The sequence below is a fragment of the Pan troglodytes genome, chromosome 13 (assembly GCF_028858775.2).
Source record: "Pan troglodytes isolate AG18354 chromosome 13, NHGRI_mPanTro3-v2.0_pri, whole genome shotgun sequence".
NCBI classification, from domain to species: domain Eukaryota; kingdom Metazoa; phylum Chordata; class Mammalia; order Primates; family Hominidae; genus Pan; species Pan troglodytes.
The window spans coordinates 134,306,166-134,324,103 of NC_072411.2; the positions used below are offsets into that span (position 1 = coordinate 134,306,166).

At 39.3% G+C, this 17,938-nt stretch overlaps 1 protein-coding gene across 6 annotated transcripts in view; it reads left to right on the top strand.

Annotated features, from left to right (window-relative positions):
* DIS3L2 (DIS3 like 3'-5' exoribonuclease 2) overlaps positions 1-17,938 on the top strand; it is a 378,450-nt gene that overhangs the window by 122,195 nt on the left and 238,317 nt on the right. For all 6 annotated transcript variants that reach the window (XR_008546725.2, XM_063790857.1, XM_016950702.4 and 3 more), the window contains one exon: positions 6,335-6,569. Coding sequence is in view for 5 of the 6 variants with exons in the window: in XM_063790857.1 (XP_063646927.1) it covers positions 6,335-6,569 (235 nt within the window). In the remaining variant the exon portion in view is untranslated. The remainder of the gene's footprint in view (positions 1-6,334; positions 6,570-17,938) is intronic.

The window sequence follows — 17,938 nt, forward strand, 5'->3', positions numbered from 1 at the left end:
TACTTCCTGATATAGTGAATCAGGAAGCACTTTGGTTCTTTCTCTTTTTACAATATGCATATGTATCAGTGGGTTCAGGTATTGCCTCTCTGGTCCATCCATTATAAAACTCTGGTCCACCCATTATAAAACATCCATCCATTATTATTACCTCTCTGGTCCACCCATTATAAAACGTTCATACGTTATAAAACTCCCTCTCCATCAGCTTACAACTTACTGGTTTTAGCAACCATTGATGACCATTACCTGAATCCATTATTCAGTAGGGATGGCAAAATGGCGATACCGAAAGCCTTTTTTTTTTTTTCCTTTCTTAATTTAATTAGCTGAAACACTTGTATAAAGAAAAACTTTACCTCATCAATTACTTGGTTACCTTGAGGTACAGTTTGTACAGGCCAGGTAGAATAAATGCGTAGAATTCTCCATAGTTGACCAGAGAAGCCCCTTTATGATACTTCCTGCGTCCTTTAGACAAGACACTAGTAGCCATTGATAGCTTTCTTGTTTTCCCAGTATGACAGGAGGTTCCAGGGTTGTCTTGTCCATTTCCTGCTCTGGATTTGAATTAGCCATTTCTCTAAGGAGTCCCACACCTTTACTTTTTTTGTTTGTTTTGAGACGGAGTCTTGCTCTGTCGCCTAGGCTGAAGTGCAGTGGTGCAGTCTTGGCTCACTGCAACTTTTGCCTCCGGGTTCAAGTTATTCTCCTGCCTCAGCCTCCCCAAGTAGCTGGGACTACAAGCACATGCCACCATGCCTGGCTAATTTTTGTATTTTTGGTAGAGACAGGGTTTCACCATGTTGGCCAGGCTGGTCTCGAACTCCTGACCTCAGATGATCTGCCCACCTTGTCCTCCCGAAGTGCTGGGATTGCAAGCATGAGCCACTGTGCCCGGCCTCACATCCTTACTTTTAACCAGTATGCAATATGGGATGGTTAGAGAGTACACAGGTTTTGAGTCCTGTGATCTCATAATGATCTTTTTCCCCCATACCTTTTGTTCTTTTCTTATGTGTTTTAGGATAATAACATAGAATAAAATGCTTTAAAGAAGTAACACATTAATTTATATTTTAATTGCACAGTTTTGAATGACTTAATTTATTAAGTCCTATTACCTCAGGAGTCTCCAACCCCTGGGCCATGGACTGGTACTGGTCTGTGGCCTGTTAGGAACTGGACCACACAGCAGGAGGTGAGCAGTGGGCAAGTGAGCATTACCGCTTGAGCCCCGCCTCCTGTCAGATCAGCAGGGGCATTAGATTCTCGTAGGAGCATGAACTCTACTATGAACTGTGCATGCAAGAGATCTAGGTTGCATGCTCCTTATGAGAATCTAATGCTTGATGGTCTGAGATGGAGCAGTTTCATCCCGTAACAGCCCCCTACTTCTGGTCTGTGGAAAAATTGTCTTCCACAAAACCAGTCCCTGGCACTGAAAAGGTTGGAGACTGCTGCCTTGTAGCATTTTTTGGTTTAGTAACTCAAAAGTGAATTTAGTCCCTACAACACTAATTCTTCAGTATAAACCATGAAGATTATCACAAAGTCAGACGTAGGTTAGTTTTTGAATATGCTCTACAGTTAAGCTTGCTGTACTCTGGTTGTTGCTTTCCACTGATCTTCTGTATTAGTCCATTTTCATAATGTTAATAAAGACATACCCAGGACTAGGCAATTTACAAAATAAAGAGGTTAATGGATTCACATATCCACGTGGCTGGGGAGGCCTTCCAGTCGTGGCAGAAGGTGAAAGGCACGTTTCACATGGCGGCCTACAAAGGAAGAGGACTTGTTCAGGGAAACTCCCCTTTATAAAACCATCAGATCATGTGAGACTTATTCACTATCATGAGAACAGCACAGGAAAGACCCACCCCCCCATGATTCAATTACCTCCCACCTGGTCCCTCCCATGACACATTGGAATTGTGGGAGCTACAATTCAAGATGAGATTTGGGTGGGGGCACAGCCAAACCATGTCGCCTTCTCTTCCCATTCTCTTCTTAAACTTCGTATGCATGAGCCAAAGCATAAATTATTAAGTAAGTAGGCAGGCAGAATCACGCTGATTACAATTTATACCCCCCCACACACATATACATACATGCAGAGAAAGACCTTTCACTGTGAGAAAGTTCAACCTGCAGATTGTATAACAAAGTCAGAATTCTGGTACCTGTGATATTTCTCCGTGGTTGGTGGGAACCAAATCCTTTGTGGAACCACTAGTGGCAGAAATAAATACAAAATAGAACCTAAAGGCCTGAGCTCTTTGCATAATGTCTTCTTCTTCTTTTTTTTTTTTTTTGAGACAGAGTCTCACTCTGTTGCCCAGGCTGGAGTGCAGTGGCGTGATCTCAGCTCACTGCAACCTCTGCCCCCTGGGCTCAAGTGATTCTCTTGCCTCAGCCTCCTGAGTAGCTGGGATTACACACGTGTGCCACCACACCCAGCTAATTTTTGTATTTTTAGTAGAGACAGGGTTTCACCATGTTGGCCAGGCTGGTCTTGAACTCCTGACTGCAAGTGATCTGCCTGCATTGTCCTTCCAAAGTGCTGGGATTACAGGTGTGAGCCACCACGCCAGGCCCATAATGTCTTTCCAGGAGACTACCTTTTACCTGCTAGACCAACTGCAGCATGACAGTTGCTTTCTTGCCCAGAACTTCTCTCTCTGAGATAAAGTATGTATGGGGATGATACAGGAAAAACCATTAAACCCGAGATTGTATATAGCCACCATGCTTTAGACATAGGGTATACACCTGTGCCTTCTGCCTGTGCTTAGGCTGCTCTGACAGTACCCAAGGTTGTATTAGTTCTTTGAGGATGGTCAGGGGCAGATGTTCCTAAATATTTCTGAATTTGCCAGGCATATTTAAGGAAATTGAATGAATTTGTTGATTTGAGTGATATCGGATTCTTTTTCTGCTGTAACTTGTCAGTAAATTTTCTTATTTTTGGATGATCTTCTTTGGGTCAGTTATGAAAACAAGGCTTATGTGGTAAAGCAGAAGTGCAGATGGGAGAGCTGGTTTTTTAATTGTACAGGCTGTGTATTCCTTATCCAGAATAAGGAATTCTTATCCAAAATAAGGTCCTTTTTGGGACCAGAAGTGTTTTTTTGGGTTTGGGATGTTTTTCAGATTTTGGAATATTTACATTATACCAGATGAGCATCCTAAATCCTAAAATCTGAAATCTGAAATGCTTCACTGAGCATATCTTTTGATTGTCATGTTGATGCTCAAAAAGTTTCAGATTTCAGACCATTTTGGATTTTCAGATTAGGGATGTTCAACCTGTGTATCAGTGCCCTAGCTGTAGCTTCACTCACATGAGCTCTTGCAGGAAGGGCCCTGCGGGAATCTTTTTGGAGATTGCTGGCCTGGCCAGTAGAACTTTTTTGTAGTATTAAAGAGAGGGAGATATGTCTGTTTCTAACTTCCCATTGACAGACGAATGGACAAATGAATGTATGAATCTGACATGAGTCAAAACAAGCAAAAAAGAAAATTTTATTAAATGTACTCAGGGACTGGGAACCAAGTTTTTAAAAAAGTTTGCTCAAAAGTTTTGAGCACAGTTTTGCTCAAAAAAAAAATAAAGCATTGTTTACAAGTTTTTCTATTACTATATTTTTATGGAGTCAATTTTTACAAACTGAGGATATATTCTTACCTTTATTCTGATCGTTAATATCTTTGTAATATTTTACTTTGGTTTTCTGAGTCGATATTATAATATTAATTGTCTAGGAATGGTTATGTTAATTGAACCTACTGTATTAAAATGCTTTAGGAAAGATATAATAACTTTTTCTCTCTTGTATAAGGTGAAGATCTTTCACTAAGCATGATCTTTGTGTTACTTTTAATTAGAACATTAGACCTATCAAATATAAACATGGTGAAACTGCTAGAGCTCTCTTACTTCATTCAGGTCTCTGCTCAAATGCTGCTTCCTCTAAGCAGTATTTCCTAATCACCCTACTGATAAACTAGGCACACCCTCTCCATTATTCTCTCATTTACTTAACCAGCTTTCTCATTCTTTCAATATATTTAATTGCGCTTCTCACTAGTCGACTTTTGATTGTGTTCACTGTTCTGCCCTTGGCACCTAGAACAGTTTCTGGCACCATGAAAGGGACTCCATAATGACTTATTGAATGAGTAAATTGTTCATCATTTGTCACCCCACTAGGATGTAGGACTTATGACGGTGCCTGGCACGAGGTGGGCATTCCAACATTTGTTTGAAAGAATAAAAGGAATGTTTACAAGTAGTGATCAAATTCATTTTTTATATTTATGTATATACAGGTGATCATTTAAGTTTTAATTATATGTTTAAATTGAACATAGGTATTTATCATATAGAAATAGATTATTAAAAAGGATGCAGTATTCAAGTAACATCCAAGAACCTACAAAATCTGCTGCTTTTTTGCTAATATGGATGGGCAGATTTACATGTAGGGTCACAATTTTTTTCAGTGACTCAATAACACCTGGTGTATTTTAATATAGTGTCCATAGACATCAGAGTGCTGTATGTGACAAACTCAAAATGGATTAGTATCTGGATTGGTTTTTTATTTTATTTTATTTTATTTTTTTTAGAGCTAGAATATCCCTTTGTCGCCCAGGCTGGAGTGCTGTGGCGTGATCATAGCTTACTGTAACTCCTAACTCCTAGGCTCAAGTAATCTTCCCACTTCAGCCTCCCAAGTAGCTAGGACTACAGGCGCCCTGTCCCCCAACTATGCCTGGTTGATTTTTAAATTTTTTTTAGAGGCAAGGTCTCAATATGTTGCCCAGGCCGGTCTTAAACTCCTCCTGCCTTGGCCTCCCATAGCTCTGAGATTACAGCTGTGAGTCACTGCGCCTGGCCTGGATTTTTTTCCTCTACTTGCTTCATTAGTATTGTAGTGTAAATGTCCATCAGTGTGTGTGTGCTTTATACGTATATACGTATATATACACACGTATAGACGTGTATATGTATATATACACACGTATAGACGTGTATACGTGTATATACATATACGTATATACGTGTATATACATATACGTATATACGTGTATATACATATACGTATATACGTGTATATACATATACGTATATACGTGTATATACATATACGTATATACGTGTATATACATATACGTATATACGTGTATATACATATACGTATATACGTGTATATACATATACGTATATATGTATACATATATACATATGTATATGCATATGTATATATACATATATGTATATATACGTGTATATGTATATGTGTATATATACACATACATGCAGAGAAAGACCTTTCACTGTGAGAAAGTTCAGCCTGCAGATTGTATAACAAAGTCAGAATTCTGGTACCTATGATATTTTCTCCATGGTTGATGGGAACCAAATCCTTTGTGGAACCATTAGTGGCAGAAATAAATACATAATAGAAACTAAAGGCCTGAGCCTTTAAATATATATATATATATATATATTTTTTTTTTTTTTTTTTTTTTTGAGACAGAGTCTCGCTCTGTCACCCAGACTGGATGGAGTGCAGTGGCGCCATCTCGGCTCGCTGCAAGCTCCGCCTCCTGGGTTCACACCATTCTCCTGCCTCAGCCTCCCAAGTAGCTGGGACTACAGGCACCCGCCACAACTCCTGGCTAATTTTTTTATATTTTTAGTAGAGACAGGGTTTCACCGTGTTAGCCAGGATGGTCTCAATCTCCTGACCTCATGATCCACCAGCCTCAGCCTCCCAAAGTGCTGGGATTACAGGCTTGAGCCACCGCGCCCGGCCAATAAAGCTTTATATTTTTATAAGAACATTTTATAAACTCTTGTTCACACTTAATTTTGTTTTTTTTCCACTTCATCTTGTATTCTTGTGGTTTCCTTGGTTTCCTTTAGGAACACTGTGGCATACTTTGTTGAGTTCTTTTATCATTCCCTAACTTACTAATTGTTCCTATATGGTGAGGATTTATGAAGCAGCATGGTACTACTTCTGGTATTCAGGGCCTTTGGGGAGAGGGGATGAAAATGTAGATCAGAAATATGAGAAGTGGATAAGGCATTAATTTGGGGCATCCTGAAGAGCTGAGTGTCAGCCTGGCTTTGCTGGATTGATTATGTGCATTAGGTGGTCTGTGCTTCTGGAAAATAAAGATCCGTTTTTGAACTACATGATTAGTGTCCAATACCGTTAGCTTCTGAATATGCAGTTTCTTCCTTAGAAAAGAAAAATCTGCTCTTTTTTTTTTTTCCTTTCTCAGTGATTTAGCAGAATTTTTCTGTTTTCTTTAGGTAGTTAAACCAGAGAGCAATGACAAAGAAACAGAAGCTGCATATGAATCAGATATCCCCGAGGAGCTCTGTGGACACCATCTCCTGCAACAGTCCCTGAAAAGCTATAATGACAGTCCTGATGTCATTGTAGAGGCTCAGTTTGATGGCAGCGACTCAGAAGATGGACATGGCATCACACAAAATGTGCTGGTTGATGGTGTTAAGAAACTCTCAGTTTGTGTTTCTGAGAAAGGTGAGTACTAGACTATGGTCTTACTTTTTTTTAAAGTATACTGATTAAGTATTGGAATTCCCTCTCTGCTGCAGAGTAAATAACACAATGCCGTTGATATAGTCCTAATTTTTGACCTGTGGCAGCTTTCAGAAAAGGGGGATCTTTGACAGGTTTAGCTGCTGGTTATGAAAGAGGGGATGAAAGTGCTTCCAGCGGTTTGTGTGGGCAGTAGTTGCAGTTGCCACATTCCTAATAGGCTTGAGCTGTGTTGCTGGTTAACGTTGACATCTCTTGCGATAGGCGCAATCCTGTGGATGATGTGAACACAATTAAACTGGTATGTAAAATTCATATGAAAAATCACTTTATTTTACTCTCAGTTTTACTTTAAATATCTTTTAGAAGTATTTTTGTCTGCTGGGCGCAGTGGCTCATGCCTGTAATCCCAGCACTTTGGGAGGCCGAGGCGGGCGGATCACGAGGTCAGGAGATCGAGACCATCCTGGCTAACACGGTGAAACCCTGTCTCTACTAAAAATGCAAAAAAAATAGCCAGGCGTGGGCCGGGCGCGGTGGCTCACGCCTGTAATCCCAGCACTTTGGGAGGCCGAGGTGGGCTTATCACGAGGTCAGGAGATCAAGACCATCCTGGCTAACACGTTGAAAGCCCGTCTCTACTAAAAATACAAAAAAAAAAAAAAAAAAAAAAAAAAAAATAGCTGGGAGTTGTGGCGGGCACCTGTAGTCCCAGCTACTCGGGAGGCTGAGGCAGGAGAATGGCATGAACCTGGGTGGTGGAGCTTGCGGTGAGCCTAGATTGTGCCACTGCACTCCAGCCTGGGTGACAGAGTGAGACTCCGTCTCAAAAAAAAAAAGAAAAAGTTTTTTTTGTCATTTCTGGTGGGCATGGATCACCCAAAATTTTATAAACAAATAGCCTTAGAAAGTATTTTGATTCTAAGCCTTTTAAAAAGCCAGTTTTGTTTTCTCTGATTGAAATCTAAGCCATGGGCCCTCTGGATGCAGAAAAAAAGCAGTTGTAAACACATGAGAGCTGTGACCACGGACCCTACCTGACCACACTTGAAGAGACTTAAGGAAAATATTAAGTACAATTTGAATATTTCAAGTTAGAGATTTTGAAGAAATTCTACATAGAAGGAGTATATTTTCTAGCCAAATCGAGTTTTATGTATACTATTAATGGAAACCGACCAACTCTGACCTGGCCAGGCTGACTAGATAATGAGCTTTGTTATCAAGAAGAAGTTTCTGGCACAGTTCCCATGAAAGGCTAGGAGAAATGCCAGAAGATTTCTAAAGGAGGATGTTCAGCAGACAACTCGTTTAGGGACTGGTGAGCATATGTCCCCCCAGCGTAAAGAAAGCCGAAGGTATTTTCAGGACATGACTAGAGAAGGATGACTGCTTTTCTCCACTGCTGAGGAGGTAGTGATCTGTGAAAGAAAGCATTTTTTGAAAGCATGTGTCCTTTTTGGTGCCAAGTACTCATTCAGAATGACTTTCCAACTTTGAAATTCTTCTTGACTGAAGAGGCTACTACTTCCTGTGTCAGGTACTGCTATGGGCCCCGCCAGGTATCACTGCCTTCAGGGTACCCAGGTTCCTTTTGTTTGGGGACATGTTTAGGTAACTAGTGGTTTCCCTGTTTAGAGCTCAGCCAGTTCCTTTTGGATGCTATTCCTTGACATTTTATTCTTGCGATTTTTCTACTTTCTTTTCTTTAAAAATAGTCGAATACTGTGACATTCCTCTTAAAGTAAATGTGTATTATCGTAATCACATCAGTACTATGAGTCATGTATTTTCAGTGAGAAGAGTGGCAAATAACCAGGACTCTAAGTAGCCAAATCCTTCATTAACAAGATCAGCAAGGAAGAGAGATATTCACAGGATAAAGCCAGGCAAAGGAACACTTTAAAGCATATTGAGTATTTGGCTTAAAACTACTTCGTGGAAACCCAGCTCTGGTGATAGGCTTGGCAGATCTCAGCAGCCTCTTTTCCTCTGGGCTCCAAGTGAAGGGATAAGACACATTGATCTCTCATTAGTGGTTGGTACAAATATAAGGACAAGGAAATACTGATGGATGGAAGTGACAGCAGAATGGATGTCTGGGTTGGATGCTAACGGTTTACTTTGTTGGCATCCAACCCAGAGTTTTGCGAAACTCTGATGCTATACCTCCTCTTGATTCACCCTCTATTATAATTCTTCCCCCACACTCCTTTTGAGATAGGGTCTCACTTTTTTGCCCAGGCTAGAGTGCAATGGTGTGATCATAGCTCACTGCAGCCTTGCCCTCCTGGGCTCAGGCGATCTTCCTGCCTCAGCCTCCTGAGTAGCTGGGACTAAAGTGTGCACCACCACACCCAGATAATTTTTGTTGTTGTTGTTGTTGTTTTTTAATACAGCCCTGTTGTTGCCAGGGCTAGTCTTGAACTCCTGGCCTCAAGCGATCCTCCTGCTTTGGCCTCCCAAAGCGCTGGGATTACAGGTGTGAGCCATTGTGCCTGGCCCCTCCCTCTTTCTTACAAGTAAATATCACTGAGTACGTTACAAGCCCACTGTATGCATGTTTCTTTCCTTATTCTTTTTGCATCCTTCCTAGCCCACTGTTATTTATATTACTTCCTTAGTAGCCCTGACTGAGGGAACAACCTTAATCCTTCCCTCAGTATCTGGTACAGATTTCTCTTTCCTGCTAGCCTCTAAATGGAGAGTTTGTGAAACCACATGGCTGTTTCTCATTTCTTGCCCTCTTGATATTTAGGAAAATTGCAATTTGCTCTTTTGAAAATCACAGCATTTTTAAGGATATTTCAACCAGCTTCTCTTACTTGGGATAATAAAAAAAATCTGGTTACCATTAGGATGTTAGTACTTTTTGCACTATTTAGGGTTTTGAAGTTTGTTATTGAAACAAACCATAACCTTAAGAATATCAAACTTTTCCTAAGACTTCTAGAAAGGTTCTTTGCTTTGTGTTCTACTTGCAAGTGGATTATTAATCCTGGTTCATGCTTGTGTTCAAAAGTGTTTTTTTGTTTGTTTTTGCTTTAGTATTATGTTTCTTTGCCCAAAGCAAATGCTCTATATTGCATGTGTATTTATAGCATATACCTATTTGCTGAGGAAATATTTATATCTTTGTGATAACTACCAGTTTCTCTGGTAAGAGAGCACATTGCTCCCGTTGTCTGTAGCAAGTGCCTGTCATTGCATTAAGAGAAACATCTCAGCATCTCAGACATTCATACAGTAGTTTCTTTGAGGATGACTACACAGGTCTGCATTATCCCCAGCCCCTGAGAGAGAGTGGGCCAAAGACCTGGGCCCCTTTTAGAGATCCACTCCCCAATCCCCCTTTGAGATTGAACTTTTACCACTTTACAAGCAGTAGCTTTGTTGTTAGCATAGAAAGCTGCCATCCATGTGGAGCTTAGGGACAACCAATTAAAATTTTCTTGGTATCAAATGCGTAAATGGCTTTAAAAATGTTCAGCTGTTGTGCTAGGAAATAGTAGGTCTTATTCATTCTTTGTAACTATCTTTTTTTACCCTTTAACCATTGCCACTTCTCCCCACTTACTACCCTTCCCAGCCCCTGGTAATCATCCTTCTACTCTCTATCTCCATGAGTTCAGTTGTTTTAGTTTTTTAGCTCTCACAGATAAGTGAGAACATATGAAGTTTGTCTTTCTGTGCCTGACTACTTCACTTAACATAATGACCTCCAATTCCATTAATGTTGCAAATGACAGGATCACATTTTTTTTAAATGGCTGAATAGCACTCCATCGTGTATATCTGCCACATTTTCTTTATCCATTTGTCTGTTGATGGACATGTAGGTTGTTTCCAAATCTTGGTTATTATGGTTAGTGCTGCGAGAAACGTGGGAGTGCAGATATCTCTTTGATATACTGTTTTCCTTTCTTTTGGATATGTACATAGGAGTGGGATTGCTGGTATGGTAGCTATTTCTAGTTTTTTGAGGAACTTCCAAACTGTTCTCCATACTGATTATACTAATTTACATTCTCACCAACAGTGTATGAGGGTTCCCTTTTCTCCACATCCTCACCAACATTTGTTATTGCCTATCTTTTAGATAAAAGCCATTTTAACCAGGGTGAGATGATATCTCATTGCAGTTTTGACTTGCATTTCTCTGATCATCAATGATGTTGAGCACTTTTCTGTAAACCTCTTTGCCATTTGTCTGTCTTCCTCGCTCAAGAAGTCTTTGCCCAGTCCAATGTCCTGGAGAGTTTCTCCAATGTTTTCTTTCTGTAGTTTAATAGTTTGATGTCTTAGATTTAAGTCTTTATTCCATTTTGATTTGATTTTTTATGTGAGAAGAGATAGGAGCCTAGTTTCATTCTTCTGCATATGGATATCCAGTTTTCTCAGCACCATTTATTGAAGAGACTGTCCTTTCCCCAGTGCATGTTATTGGCACCTTTGTTGAAAATGAGTTCACTGTGGATGTATGGATGTATGTATGGATGTATGTATTCTGGGTTCTCTACTCTGTTCCACTGGTCTGTGTATCTGTTTTTATGCCAGTACCATGCCGTTTTGGTTACTATAGCTCTGTATTATAATTTGAAGTCTGGTAATCTGATTCCTCCAGTTTTGTTCCTTTTTCTTGAGATAGCTTTGACTATTTTGGATCTTTGTGGTGCTGCATAAATTTTAGGATTTTTTTTTTCTATGAAGAGTGTCATTGGTATTTTGTTAGGGACTGCATTGAATCTGTAGATTGCTTTGGTATTGACATTTTAACAATATTGATTCTTCCCAGCCATGAATGTGAAATATCTTTAAACATTTTTGTGTCCTCTTTAATGAGATTCATCAATATTTTATAGTTTTCATTGTATAGATCTTTTACTTCTTTGGTTAATTCTGAGGTATTTAATTTTATTTATAACTATTGTAAATGGGATTACTTTCTTGCTTTCTTTTTCAGATTGTTTGCTGTTAGCATATAGAAATGCTACTGATTTTTGTATGTTGATTTTATATCCTAAAAGTTTACTGAATTTTCAGTTCTAATAGTTTTTTGATGAAGTCTTTAGGGTTTTCCAAATATAAGATCATATCATCTGCAAGCAAGGATTATTTGACTTCTTCCTTTCCAATTTGGGTGCCTTTTATTTCTTTCTCTTGTCTGATTGCTCTAGCTAGGACTTCCAGTACTGTGTTGAATAACAGTAGTGACAGTGGGTATTCTTGTTGTGTTCCAGACCTTAGAAGAAAGTCTTAGTTTTTCCCCATTCAGTTTGATATTAGCTGTGGGTCTGTCATATGCAGCTTTTGTTAGGCTGAGATATGTTCCTTCTGTACCCAGTTTTTCAAGGGTTTTTATTATGAATGGATGTTGAATTTTATCAAGTGCTTTTTCAGCATCAATTGAAGTCATCATATAGTTTTCTTCCTTCATTCTGTTGATATGATGCATCACATTGATTGGTTTGCGTATGTTGAGCCATGCTTGCATCCCTGGAATAAATCTCACTTGGTCATGATGAATGATCCTTTTAATGTGTTGTTGAATTTTATTTGCTAGTATTTTGTTGAGGATTTTTGCATTAATATTCATCAGTGATATTGGCCTGTAGTTTTTTTTTTAATATATGTCTTTATCTGTTTTTGATATCAGGGTAATATTGCCCCTGTAGAATGAGTTTGAAAGTATTCCCTTCTCCTCTGTTTTTCAGAATAGTTTGAGTAGGATTGGTATTAATTCTTCTTTAAATGTTTGGTAGAATTCAATAGTGAAGCCATCAGGTCCTGAGTTTTCTTTGTAGGAAGACTTTTTATTACAGCTTCAATCTTGTTATTTGTTACTGGTCTGTTCAGGTTTTGCATTTCTTCATGGTTCAATCTTGGTAGGTTGTATGTGTCTAGGAATTTATCAATTTCCTACATTTTCCAATTTATTGGTATATAGTTTCTCATAGTATCCACTAATGATCTTTTGAGTTTCTGCAGTATCAGTTGTAGTGTCTCCTTTTTCATCTCTGATTTTATTTCTTAGTCTGGCTAAAGATTTGTCAGTTTTGTGTAACTTTTCAGAAAACTTATCTTTTTGTTTCATTGATCTTTTGGATTGTTTTCTTCATTTCAATTTCATTTACTTCTGCTCTGACCTTTATTATTTCTTCTACTCATTTTGGGTTTGGTTTGCTATTGCTTTTCTAGTTCTTTAAGATGCATCATTAGGTGGTTTATTTGAATTTTTTCTTCTTTTTCTTTTTTTTGATGTAAGCACTGCTTTCCCTGCATCCCATAGGTTTTGATATGCTGTGATTCCATTATCATTTGTTTCAAGAAATTTTTAATTTGTTAACCCACTGGTCATTCAGCATGTTTTTAAATTTTCATGTATTTGTATAGTTTCCAAAATTCCTCTTGTTATTGATTTCTAGTTTTGTTCCATTGTGGTCAGAGAAGATACTTTATACTATTTCAGTTTTTTTGAGTGTTTTAAGGCTTGTTTTGTGATCTAACATATGGTCTGTCCTTGAGAATGATCCATATGCTAAGGAAAAGAATGAGTATTCTGCAGCCATTGGATGAAGTATTCTGTAAATATTTATTAGGGCTATTTTGATCTATAATGCAGATTAAGCCAGCTGTTTCTTTGTTGATTTTCTGTCTGCGAGATCTGTCAAATGCTGAAAATGGGGTGTTGAAATCTCCAGCTGTTGGCCAGGCATGGTGGCTCATGCCTGTAATCCCAGCACTTTAGGAGGCCAAGGAAGGTGGATCACTTGAGGACAGGAGTTTGAGACCAGCCTGGCCAACATAGCAAAACCACGTCTCTTCTAAAAATAGAAAAATTAGCCAGTCATGGTGGTGCGCACCTATAAATCCCAGCTACTGGGGAGGTGGAGGTGGGAGGATTGCTTGAACCTGGGAGGCAGAGGCTGCAGGGAGCCAAGACTGCGCCACTGCACTCCAGCCTGGGTGACAGAGCGAGACTCCATCTCAAAAAAAAAAAAAAAAGAAAGAAAAGAAAGAAAGCTCCAGCTGTTATTATATTGGGGTCTATCTCTCTCTCTCTTTAGCTCTAGTAATTTTGCTTTATATATCTGGGCACTCCAGTGTTGGGTGCATATATATTTAAGATTTTTATACCTTCTTGCTGAATTGACCCCTTTATCATTATATAGTGATCTTCTTTTTCTCTTCTTATAGTTTTTGCCTTGAAATCTATTTTATCTGATACTAATATAGGTACTTCTCCCCTTTTTTGGTTTCCATTGGCTTGGAATATCTTTTTCCAACCCTTTATTTTCAGTTGATGTGTGTCTTTATAGGTGAAGTGTGTTTCTGGTAGGCAGCAGATCATTGCATCTTGTTTTTTCATCCATTCAGCCTCTCTGTGTCTTTGTATTGGAAAGTTCAGTCCAGTTACATTCAGTGTTAACATTGATGAGTAAGGACTTACTCCTGCCATTTTGTTATTTGTTTTTTGGTTGTTTTGTGGTCTTCTCTTCTTTCCATCTTCCTGTCTTCCTTTTAGTGAAAGTGATTTTTCTCTGGTAATATGATATAATTCTTGCTTTTTAATTTTTGTGTATTTGTTGTATGTTTTTTGATTTGAGGTTACAATCAGTATTACAAATGCTATCCTATAACCCATTATTTGAAACTGATAACAGCTTACTGTTTTTATAAATAAATAAGCAAAAAGAAAACTAATAAAAACTCTACACTGTAACTTCATCCCCTCACTTTTTAAGTTTCTGTTGCTTTTATTCACATCTTACAATATTATCTATGTCTTGAATAGTTGTTGTAGTTATTATTTTTAATTGGTTTATCTTTTAATCTTTCTATTTAAGGTAAGAGTAGTTTACACACCAAAGTTACAGTGTTATAATATTTCAGTGTTTTTCTGTGTACCTACTATTATCAGTGAGTTTTGTACCTTCAGATGATTTTTTATTGCTCATTAATGTTCTGTTCTTTCTAATTGAAGTACTCCCTTTAGCGTTTCTTCTAGGACAAGTCTGGTGTTGACGAAGTCCTTCAGCTTTTGTTTGTCTGGGAAAGTCTTTATTTCTCCTTGATGTTTGAAGGATACTTTCACTGGATATACTATTCCATGGTAAAAGTTTTTTTTTTTCTTTAGCACTTTAAACATATTATGCCACTGTAAAGTTTCCACTGGAAAGTCTGCTGCCACATGTGTTGGAGCTCCATTGTATGTTTGTTTGTTTGTTTCTCTCTCTTTTCTTTTCTTTTTCTTTTTCTTCTTTTCTTTTCTTTCTTTCTTTTTTTCTGCTTTTAGGATCCTTTCTTTATCCCTGACCTTTAGGAGTTTGATTATTAAATGCCTTGGGGTAGTTGTCTTTTTTTTTTTTTTCTTTTGAGACAGAGTCTCGCTCTGTCGCCCAGGCTGGAGTGCAGTGGCGTGATCTCGGCTCACTGGAAGCTCCGCCTCCTGGGTTCATGCCATTCTCCTGCCTCGGCCTCCGGAGTAGCTGGGACTACAGGCGCCCGCCACCACGCTCGGCTAATTTTTTGTATTTTTAGTAGAGACAGGGTTTCACCATGTTAGCCAGGATGGTCTTGATCTCCTGACCTCGTGATCTGCCCACCTCAGCCTCCCAAAGTGCTGGGATTACAAGCATGAGCCACTGCACCCAGCGCCTTGGGGTAGTTTTTTTTTAGTTAAATCTGCCTGGTGTTCTATAACCTTCTTGTACTTGGATATTAATGTCTTTCTCTAGGTTTGGGGAATTGTCTCATTATTTCTTGGATTAAATTTTCTATCCATATGTCTTTCTCTACCTCCTCTTTAAAGCCAGTAACTCGTAGGTTTGTCCTTTTGAGGCTGTTTTCTAGATCTTGTAGGCATGTGTCATTCTTTTTTATTCTTTTTTCTCTTGTCTCTTATGTGTATTTTCAAATAACCTGTGTTCAACCTCACTAATTCTTTGTTCTCCTTGATCAGTTTTGCTATTAAAAGACTCTGATGTGTTCTTCAGTATGTCAGTTTCATTTTTCAGCTCCAGATTTTCTGTTTGATTTTTTTTAATCATTTCAATCTCTTTGGTAATTTATCTGATATAATTCTGAATTCCTTTTCTATTATCTTGAATTTCTTTGAGTTTCCTCAAAACAACTATTTTGAATTTTCTGTCTGAAAGGTTACATATCTCTGTTTCTTCAGGATTGGTCCTTGGTGCCTTAGTTTGTTTGGTGAGGTTATGTTTTCCCAGATGGTGTTGATGCTTGTGGTTGTTCATCGGTGTCTGGACATTGAAGAGTTAGGTATTTATTGTAGTGTTCGTGGTCTAGGCCTATTGCATCTGTCCTTCTTGGGAAGGCTTTCCAGGTATTCAAAAGGATTTGTGTATTGTAATCTAAGCTGTATGTGCATTAGGGGTTACCCCAAGCCCAGTAACACTGGTTTTTGCAGACTTGTAGAGGTTCTGCCTTGGTGGTCTTGGATAAGATCTGGAAGAATTCTCTGGATTACCAGGCAGAGACTCTTGTTCTCTTCCCTTACTTTCTCCCAAACAAACCACATCTCTCTGTCTGTGCTGAGCCACCTGGAGCTGGGAGTGGGCTGACCCAAGTACCCCTGTGGCCATTATCACTGGGACTGTGTTGGATCAGACCTGAAGCCAGCACAGCACTGGGTCTCACGCAAGGCCCACTGTAACCACAACCCAACAACCTGTATTGCTGCTGAGCTGACTTTCAAACCATAGGATGCAGTCCTTCTCACCCTTCCCTCCCCTTTCCACAGGCAGAGGAGCCTCACCCTGTGGCTGCCACCACTACAGACCCATGGGGAGTACTGCCAGGCTTCCACCAATGTTCACTTAAGGCCCAAGGGCTCCTCAGTCAGCTTGTGGTGATGAATGTTGCTAGGCCTGGGACTTACCCTTCAAAGTGGTGGGCTCCCCTCTGGCCCAGGGCAGGTCCAGAAGTGATGCCATGTAAGAGCCAAGGCCTAGAATCAGGAACCCCAAGAGTCCACTTGGTACCCTTCTCCCCTGAGGCCAAGCTGGTACCTAAGGTGCAAGACAAAGTCTTCCTTTCTTTTTTCTCTGCTGTTCTCAAGCAGATGGAGTCTCTTGCGATAGCCACCACAGCTGAGAATATGCTGTGTCTAACCTTAAGCCGGCATGTCTCAGAGTCTCACTCAAGGCCCATGGCATGCTACTTGAGTATCACGGCTGGTTATTCAGGATCAGATGGCTCTTTAATTCAGCAGGTGATGAGTCCTACCATGACTGAGTCATTCCCTTCAAGGCAACAGGTTCTCTTTGGGCCTAGGGTGTGCCTAGAAATGTCATCAGTGGAAAATTTTTCTTCCCTGTCTTTTAGTCTGGGTGAACAATGTAGTCATACTAGGTAGGATAGATGGTCAGGACCCACAGTGTTCTAAGACCCAAATCCTATGCTAGACCAGACATTCCTCCCTATGAAGTTTGCAAAAGAAATATACACAGAGGACAAAGCAAGGCGGAGGAACAATTCTTTTTTTATTAACTGAAGCTTCCATCTAAGCCAGAATGATTGTAGTGTACACTCCTACTTGCAATGTATGAGGCTCCTTGTATCTTCTCATCTCTGCCAACAGTTAGGATTATCGAGGTTTCTAATTTTTTTTTTTTTTTTTTTGAGACAGAGCCTACTCTGTCACCCAGGCTGGAGTGCAGTGACACCATCTTGGCTCACTTTAACCTCCACCTTCTGGGTTCAAACGATTATCCTGCCTCAGCTTCCCAAGTAGCTGGGACTATAGGCACACACCACCATGCCTGGTTAATTTTTGTATTTTTAGTAGAGATGGGTTTTCACCATGTTGGCCAAGCTGGTCTCGAACTCCTGTCCTCAGGTGATCCACCTGCCTTGGCCTCCCAAAGTGCTGGGATTACAGGTGTGAGTCACCCCACCCAGCCTAGCTTTCTAATTTTTGTAATATAGATTAAGTTCTATTAATTGCTTTTTTTATATCATTTGCCCATTTTTCCATCAGTGTGACTGTTCTCTTGTTGATTTACAGGAATTTCTTACCTTCTATCTGATAATCCCTTTTCTAACAGTTTTACAAACATCTTCTCTCATTTTGTCATTTAGTCATTTGTCTATTAACTTTGTGTGGCATTCATAGAACAAACATTTTTAATTTTAATGCAGTAAAAGTTGTCATACACTTTATGGGTTTTTAAGTTTTTCCCTGTCACTAGATCACAAAGATATTCTCCCTTGTAATCTTTTATTAAGGCAAATCTTTTATTAAGATTTTATTAAGGCAAATCTTTTGTTAAGTTTTGCCTTTTGCTAAACTTTATGATGCGCATTCTTCATTGATTAAGATTATTGTC